At 39.5% G+C, this 9,080-nt stretch overlaps 1 protein-coding gene across 1 annotated transcript; it reads right to left on the reverse strand.

The window, feature by feature from the left end:
* Positions 1-1,067: 1,067 nt before the first annotated feature.
* Positions 1,068-8,540, reverse strand: RCN1 (reticulocalbin 1). The gene is made up of 5 exons (XM_017726361.1): positions 8,312-8,540; positions 6,573-6,751; positions 5,989-6,049; positions 3,198-3,397; positions 1,068-2,325 (listed from the first exon to the last, which is right to left on the reverse strand). The coding sequence occupies exons 1-5, from the start codon at positions 8,523-8,525 to the stop codon at positions 2,218-2,220; spliced, it is 762 nt and encodes a 253-aa protein (XP_017581850.1). The 5' UTR covers positions 8,526-8,540; the 3' UTR covers positions 1,068-2,217.
* Positions 8,541-9,080: the final 540 nt, after the last annotated feature.

Below are 9,080 nucleotides of genomic sequence, written 5' to 3' on the forward strand. Positions count from 1 at the left end.
TTGTTGGGACAGTGCACAGTGCATTTGGAAGTGTCATGTTTAGCTGAGGGCAACAATGCTTAGTGTCTCAGCACCCAACTCCCACTGAATTTCAACAAGAGTGAGCAAACAACCTTCCCCTGGGCTCCAGTGAAAATCCTTGGCTTAGTATCCAGTCTGAGCTGCAGTTTCACTTGCAGGAAACAAGCGGTTTTTTGAGGTCTTTTAAGGTACTGTTTCCTGAAACAGAAGATAATCTGAGCACATAGAGAGTACTGAAACTCTGTTAGGAAAATATGTTAGTTTGATAAAGATTGTCAGGATTATTGAGTACAATAAACCTTTCCAAATCCAAGCCATAAACAAAATATATAATGATTTACATGTGCCAGGATACAATTTTATTGCTTCTCAGATAACACTGCATTTAGGCTTTTATTTTACTTGAGGGTACTGTAAAAGCAGAACCAGTTCACTTTTATGACATTTGCCCTACTGTATGTTAGTGGAAGAGGTAGGGATTTTTCAGAGACATTGCTGGCAATGTCATAAGTGCACCCCAAAACCTTAGTAGTGGTGCCAGCCAGCACATGTAATCTCTGTCAGACTCAGCAATCTAGATTTAATTATCTTCAACTGCAAGATGTAAAATATTACACCACAGTTCTTCTATGACCTTATAAAAATGACACTGTTTATGGAGGTCACAGTTCTGCATTGTCTCCTGCTGATTTTCACAAATGTGTTGAACTGCTGAAGTGTCTCACACCGTGGGAGTCTCAAAGCTCCCCTCTGGATGGTTATGGGACCAGTGTGTGAGGCTGGTACACCAAACCTTCCAGGAACCTCCCAGAGAACGCTGCTGTGGAGCCCTGAGCACCCAGTATTAGTGTCCAGAGCAACGATGTATACTGCACTCCTTTTTGGCTTTGCTTTTTTTTAATGAGGTGAGGAAGAACAGTTGGTGCTGTATGGCCAGATGCTTTTGGAAATGACCACCCAATGCCTTGGGAACTACTGGCTTTAGAGGCTTGGTTTGTGCTTTCACATCATCTCTCTCTGCTAATCTGTGTTACCATTATTGCACCTTCACAGTATCAAAAAGGTATTGGTTTTATTGTGCTTATTTTAAAACCAGTACATTTACAAACAACCAAACTTAGATAAGTTGGGTATATAAAAATATACATGTAACAACTCACATTATACAGTAAAAAAGAAAGCACCTGTGTGGAAAGCTTCCCCCCCTTTTTTAGAAGGAGAGCTGTCTTTAGAGTTGCATCAGTAACATGTACTTAAAACATATATACACACAAACCCAGAACTTCAGCCACAAAAATCTGTCCTCTTATGTGGCAGAGGAGACAGAAGGCCCAGAGGGGTGATATGTCTCATTCTTTCTCCATCACAGAACTGCTGCCATTCACACTGTGTGAACAAGAGCATGGGCTCGGGTAAAGTGTGAAAAGCGGGAGATAAATTATGCTCCATGTGGCACAACTCCTCCCAGGAAACAGCAAACCTGAGGGCCCACAAAGAGTTGGACCTTACCCTGTTGTCAGAAGGAGCAGCTGCCACGCTGGACTCTGCATCCCTGGCTGGCAAGGCTGGAGCTGGGCTCCAGTGCTATCTCTGCACTGTCATGGGGCCAGGGACAAGGACCACCTTGCACTTGGAAAGCAGGAGCCAGGGGGCTGCTGGACACTCCTGCAGCACCACTGACCCAAACTGGGACACAGAAATTGTGTGGAGACAAAGCTGGTATTGAACTCTTCTCTGGATAGGAGGCTCAAAGGGTTAACTCTAAACTGTTACATGCTATTAGAAAAGACAACTAAATAACTTAAGTCTGTTTAAACATTAGGTTTCTAATCCTAGGTGCATTTCACCATGGTAAAACTGGGTATTTGAAGAAAATACTTGGCTATTAAATATTTTTGCAATTATGTTTTTAGAAGTGCCTTTTCTGTGTCAGGCTCTAACCTATACAGAAAAGTTACCTTCTTATTTTTTCAAAAACAAAACTGTAGTAATTATATACTGTATTTAACCATGTGAAAAGAGTAAAAAAGCTATTTCTATGCAGTTTCTGAGGTAATAATCTGGCATGTTAAAAATAATATTAACGCAGGTCATTCAGTTGTGAGTGTCCCTTGCCCATCTTCCTCTAAGAGGGGATGGACACTGATTTCAGTCAAGTGGAGAAAAGACGTGTGGCATGCTGGTTGGTACAGTGTATCATAGTTCATCATGGTTTCTTGTGAGGTCCTCCCCATAATTAGTAGCTTGACTTCCAACGAACATATTCCAGTTGTCCAGAACCTCCTCTTTTGTTAGTTTTTGATCCTGGTAGGAGGAAAACAAAACCTCTGTAAGAATATTTTCAAAGCTAAGTCAAAGACACACCAGCACAGACTTGCAAGAGCCCTGGGAAGCAGACAGTTCTTCACAGCAGCGGACTGCAGGGTCAGCAATCATTTGTAACTGTCACAGTGAGTGAAATTTGGACCTCAATGGAAGACAGAAGTCCCACACACTTCACTTGGGTCAAACTGCTAATTGGAAGTTCTTTGTAATGAACTCACTGCCAAGCAGTAGGTTAACAGTGGATTATCTGGTACACAGTTTTGCCCTGTGGTTTGGTTCATCTTCCTGACAGTAAAAATTAAAATCCTCTGGTATGCTTTGTGGAAGACGGTTGCTCATGTTAGCAATTTACACTTTCTGTGTTGAGTGTTTTGGCTTTCAGGTTCCAACTTTCCTTGCATTACACTTCTGAAGATCACCATCTGGAATCTACTGTCACACATCAGAAATGGTGTTTAAGTGAAAGAAACATGCTTGATTATAGAACTGAAAGTGGTTTTGCTACCCCCCATCTAATTGTAGCTTTATTTTCCTCTTGTAGTCTATATTAACATACAAAAGTCAAGACCACTCTTAAAGGAAAAAGAGTATTTTTGCTGTGTTAAACATCCAGTTTCTTATCTCACCTAATGAAAGCCAGGGGAACTTCTAGAGCTGGTAAACGGTATTTTACTACTTTTACTTTGTGACTTTAACACTACCAACTGAAACTGGCATGGAAACACTAATCTACTGGCAATTCTAGCCTCTGAGGAAAAGATATTAGGAATAAATTCTTGCAAGCTGATATTTAAAAAAACCCACACCACCTCATATAACTTTTTTAAAAACTATACTGGAACACTACATACCTTGTCTACATCAGATTCGTAGACTAAGTGCCTGGCTTCAGCTAGTGCATGATCATAGTCTTGGGGGAGGATCCAGTGCTGGATCTCATCTTTGTCCATCTTTCCATCCTTGTTGAGATCACGAAAATCTGAAAACTGCTCACGCTCTGTAATCACCCAGTCAGGCTCCGGTCCACCCTCTTCATTTGCAAACATATCAGCTGGAGAGGAAATAAGGGTCTTACTTGAGTCATATTTACTTTGCAAATTATGCACAAACTAAAGATATTTGCACAGTGCTCCTCAGAGAAAGACCAAACTTTTCATTCTATGCACAGTGTCTCTGTACAGAAAAAGAAATGTGGGGTGTAAATAGAGTAGCTGTGTGTACCTTCTCTCAGGCCTATTTCTTCAGTGCTGGTGATTCTGCCCATTCTCACATTACCCTGCATCATACCTGTGTGCTGCTGGTGAGGCTAACAGGAGAGGTGAACGTGTTCAAAGGCAATCATCTGCTGAATTTCAGAATGAACAAAATCCTCTAATGATCTTTGGTTAAATAGCAGTCATAAGCTTTAGTGCTAGGCTCAGTCATATGGGGAGAAAGGAACTCAGCCATTTTATCTTGTCCCTGCCAGCAAATGATCAGACTCCAGCCAGCAGAGAGTGATTAAAGGAAAAAAGGTACAGGGGGAATTTAGGCAAACAAAAATTGCTAAATGGAACTTGCATGCTTTTGTACTGCTCTTAGAGAAGTCTGTGTAAGAGACATTCAGCTTACTAGATCAGTTCTCTTTTAACCAAGCAGTTCTGTAGCACATGCAGTAGAAGACACTCTTCCACAAAGGCACGGATCATGGTGCATTCTGTGAGAAACCACAGGCACAGTGCACTTGTCACAGATTGGTACCTGGGGAGGGAGCACCACTTGTGACACAGGACAGAGATTACACACATGAGCTGCTCTGTACATCAGTCCTGTGCTGCATTTTGGAAGCATTGGTAGGACCACACCACAGTGGCAGCTGCTTTCTGCATAAACACAGGAGAGTGGCAGTGATTATTAAAACCAAGTGACTTGTAACTGTTCTTTACATCAGAGGGCTTTCCGTATGATGAGTGGTGTGTCCATGTCATTCTTCTGGTCACTGTGGCCAATCCTTTCCTGCTCATCAGGACTGCTTATTCCTCAAGCCTTCCACTTTTCTATTTAGAATTAAAGCTGCTTTGTGATACTATTCCTCTCCTCTCCAGTGCCTTTTGGGTTTGGTTTTCAAGGATGTGCTAAGAAGTGTACCCACACGGATGGTCTGAGGGCCAGAGGCTGGCTGGTATCTATGGGAGACATAAATGCTGAATTCAAAGCCAGAAATAACCCCCCTGACCCTGCAGGGTGAGTGTGTACACTGGGCTGAGGTTCTCCTTTGTCACAGTGTCCCTGAAATACTCTGTCTCCTGCCCATGCACAGTGAGAATTTAGTTCTCTCTGCTCAACATTTTTATAGGTATTTTGCTCTGCTGCTTGTGTAAATCTAAACCAAATTTTGTAAAAGACAAAATGGGAGGAAAGAAGGAAAAAGAGGGTGGAATCATACCATAACCTTAATGAAATCTCCCCAACAGATACTCTAGATCTAGAGACCGAAATTTTTGGATGTCTTTTTGTTGTTCCTTATAAGCTAGCAAAGAAGAGATTTAAGTTTTCTGTTGGTTTCTTAATCCCAACTTCATCAAAATTTAAAAAAATTACATCTGAAAAAGGAAAGTAGGAATATTTTAAGCATAGTTTTCTCAACTCATGAAGAAAACTTCAGACAACACATTCACTTTCTTTTTTCATTTTTTAAAGTGCAAATTATATTGTTTATTTGAAGCAACTGACATGTCCTGTCAATTTGATTTTTATCATCCTTGCCAATGTGGGGTGATCGTGACTAGAACATTCTATGTTCCTATCTATAGAAGACAAGAAAAACCAGCATTCACATGGTAACAAATGTTGACAATTACCTTATAATTATATGTAGGTAATGTCACTGAATGAACTGAAATTACTGTGGAAATTATGCTGCTCTGTTATTTCAGTCATAGATGAATAGCATTCACTTTCTGGGCTAAATATAATTTACAAGGAACAGAACCCCCCTGCCATTAATTAGTGTGTGTATATTGTTCCTGATTCTATGTGAAGTGATCTTTATAGCACCACCAGAAACAGAAAGATTCATCCAACTTTGCACTAATGCTTTCTTAGTGCTACTTTCTGGATTCAAAATTCATCAAAATGTAATGGCATCATCACTACAGAAGTAGGAGTTTTACTTACTAATTAAACTAGGAAAAAAACTAGTGGGAACAAGGTGAATTTTCTCTTTTTGCAATGTTTGCTTCCCAGATGTTTTGGATATTTGAGAACCATCCAACCTTGGCAAAAAACGAATTCATTTTCTGATCCTCCTGCATTTCTAAACAAAGCCTTCAAACAGCAGTTAACATAGTGTAATATACAGAGAATATCCCTGCCATGAAAAATATTATTCCAAATTCTCTTATTTTGTTCTCATATTAACTCTTAGCTGAGTTAAATGAGAGCAAGAGGAGAATTTGGTGCTGTGAAGTGTGAGGAACTTTTCCTGGTCATGTTGCTATCTACCTAAAATGAAATTAAACGTTCTGGGTTGGATGGCTGGTGTAAAATACTTGAACTGGAACACAGAACTGTTCATCTCTGAGTTGTTAATGTTGCTGCAAATTTGAGAGAAGATGGAAAAATGGACTGGAGATTATATAAGAAACAAGTAACAGCACTTACCAATGTATTCATCTTGATCCACAAAACCATCCTCATTTTTGTCTATGTCTTCTAAGGTTTCCTGGAAAACAATTTTGCATTAAACTGATCAAGAAAAAACTGACAGTTCTGACTGTCTACTTTTGATCATTTAATATTCTGAGGCCTTGACCTGCCCCTGTACACAACTGAATACAGTCTCACTTAAGTCCAGGGTGACTGTTGTTTATACAATGAATATACAAATATCCTTTCACGTTGAAAGAATTCCGTGTATGAATGAACTGCTTAAGTTAGGGGCAGATACAAGCTTGCATGGAATACTCAGCTGCTGCATGTCAGCACACCCTCCTTTTATTTTGGTTTAAGTCTGTGCCCCAAGATTGTTTCTTGATTCAATTCAGGAGCTGTCTAAGTGCACTTAACAAGTCTTTCTTATATTGAGAGTTCTAAATCAAGTCAGTATCATGAAAGGCATCCCTTTCTGTTCCCCATTTAGCTATTACGTGTGTGTCTCTTTCTAAACCCTGCCTGGAAAGGTTAGAGAAGACTTCAAAGTTCATCCATAAAAGTAGAAACAATGGCATTGATTTTGCTTTGCTTACTAAGACAACGATGTTTTTCATGTGCTCAAACTCCTCTGGGTGAAGGAAAGCAGTGAATTCTTCACGAGTGGCAGCCAAGTCTCCATCCAGATCTGCAGTTTTGAATCGTCTTTCATCTCTGGGCAGCATTTTCTTAAAACTGTGCTGATCAGTTGCATCTTGGAATTCCTCTGGATTTTCTGCAAATAAATCAAGATGATCTCAGAAGTGTTTTCCTTTAAAACATACTGTGAAACAAAGCTGTTTGAGTCTACAAATAGAAGGGTTTATTGCCAGAATAGCTGTTGTTCTAAATGGAACTTCTCTTCCCTGTGAAGTTTTAAATTCAGGGGTCAAGTACTTGGTTTGATTTTTAAAGGCGACAGTAGTAGAGGTAAATTTCTGAGCAAGCCTTCTGTTGCAATCCAGATTAATGGATTTTGCAGTATTATTATCCCTCACAAATTTTTTTTATCTGCCTTTACAAGCACCACTTAGGCAGTAGTCGGGGTAGACTTCATTCACAGAAGTTTTCTTCTTCTTTAGGAATCAGTACAATCCATACAACTTTTCAGTTTCAAGAAGAGCAAACCAAGGAAACACGGTTTCAGAAGGTGGCAGACTGACTGAAATTATCTCAGTGTGACGCCTCTGCTACATGGAACCTAACAATTATTTTCAGTTTAAAACAATGACATTTTTTGAGGGTGTTCAGTGGCATAAAAGGAATGGTATTTGATATAATTTTTAAAATAGGATCATTAAACTGACTTTTAAAATGAAAAATACTTCTAACAATTTCACAATTCATATGTTGAGAGACAAACACAGGTGAAAAAGACTATGCCAGGAATTAGAGATGGGAATTTTAAGTATTCATTAACACTAGCCCACAATGCTGCTCTCCAAATCTTGGGGCTTAGAGGGAGCAAAGACAAAGGTCTGAGAAGGGTTCCAGGGATAATGCTGCAGGGACTGTGTGTCAAATATTTCTTTCCACAAATGCAAAAAGCTCCATTTTACTCAAAGGTAGACTTTGGAATTATTACTGCTACAGGAAGTTTGCTCTAGAAACTGCCTCTGTGGCAGGTAAATATTGTCTTCTCATTTCCGGTAAGTATAAATGGTCAATTAATACTGATTTGTTGCTCTGTCAGTATTGCCCTTTAGCTTAAGTGATCTCTTCTCCTCCTCTTCCTACATTAACTTATAAAAGCAACGGGAACATGGAGGGGGGCGGGGGGAATTCAGGTATATTTTAAAATAAATGTTTCTTTTGCCTGATTTGTTAAGGATTTTCATTTGCAGTTGATCAGTCTGAAGCATGTTATTCTGCAAGAATGATTTTAATCAATAACTTTGCTATAGTTTAGACATAGACTAAATTTTTAACATCTAGACATAAGATTTTTAGAGACTAAATTCACAAATACAGTTAATTAGACAATATATTATTTTTTAATTAAAGTACCCTTATTAATGTTAAAAATAATACATATCTAACTGGAGGAGACTTTAATTCAGCTGTGTCAGTATATTTAATGATACCTCTACAAAACCTTCTGTGTGCTGATGACCCATGTGCAAAGGGCTGCAATAAATAACTAAAAAGTGCTTTTGACCTCTGAGCATCTATAAAATTTAATGTGAGCTTCAAGAGCCCTAAATGTGACACCAAACTCCTGTTGACTGTAAGGCAAGAAATCATATTTTATAATCTCAAAAATCCTTGATCATACAATGTGAAGATGTTCTCTTACCTAGATAATAACCATATGTGGCTTGTTTGTATTCTTCCCAGGCAATTTTATCATCCTTGTTTAGATCATAGTCTTTCCAAACTTTAGCCACGTTTTCATAGATGTAGCGTTTCTGCACTCGTTTAATCCAGGTTTTTAATTCCTCTGTTGTGATATAGCCATCTTTGTTGTCATCTATTCTATCCACAATCTTCCTGTAAAAAGAGATCAGCATCTTTAAGAGCTGGCAGAAAACCCAACTGCATGTCAGGCCAATTTTAGTAATCTTTATCTGGCCCTGATTTTCCACAAAGACGGACTGTCCCAAACTCATAAAGCTGTCCTACTGGTTAAGGCTTTCCTGCATTTTACACATCATCTTAAGGAATATGTCTCTATTCGTTTTTCAACATTGCTACAAATAATTCAGAGGGAACTTGCACAACCAAAATTAGTGAACAGAGAACACCTGGCTTTCTTAGGTTGTGTCTGCTATCTTAGGGGGACCTGTTCTTCACTGCCTATAGGGCGTGGCCATGCTGGCTCAGAGCAGGAGACACCAATTTCACTTCAGGACAAGCCCTGTACTCAAACTTCCTGGAGGCAAACAGGGCAAAAATCCAGGACTTGGTGGACACCCGCAGTTTCTCCTTTGGCTTTCCAGCAGACTGACCCCAGGGTGAAGTGAGCTATATGACTGTGTAATGCTGGGGATGTACGCCAGGTACAGTCTCCCCTTCCATGCCTTGTTTCTTTGCTTTCATTCCCACTGGAAAGCAGTTTTGCTGGT

Source organism: Corvus brachyrhynchos, unplaced genomic scaffold (assembly GCF_000691975.1).
Source record: "Corvus brachyrhynchos isolate BGI_N302 unplaced genomic scaffold, ASM69197v1 scaffold281, whole genome shotgun sequence".
Lineage (NCBI taxonomy): Eukaryota > Metazoa > Chordata > Aves > Passeriformes > Corvidae > Corvus > Corvus brachyrhynchos.

What these genes read in the sequence shown, in the direction of transcription:
- RCN1 (XM_017726361.1), bottom strand. Translation starts at nt 8,525, where the DNA reads ATGCTGATCTCTTTTTACAGGAAGATTGTGGATAGAATAGATGACAAC. An exon ending in CACATATGGTTATTATCTAG is followed by an intron (nt 6,752 to 8,311) that starts GTAAGAGAACAT and finishes ATTTATTTGCAG; the next exon opens with AAAATCCAGAGGAATTCCAA. An exon ending in ACGAATCTGATGTAGACAAG is followed by an intron (nt 2,326 to 3,197) that starts GTATGTAGTGTT and finishes TCCTCCTACCAG; the next exon opens with GATCAAAAACTAACAAAAGA.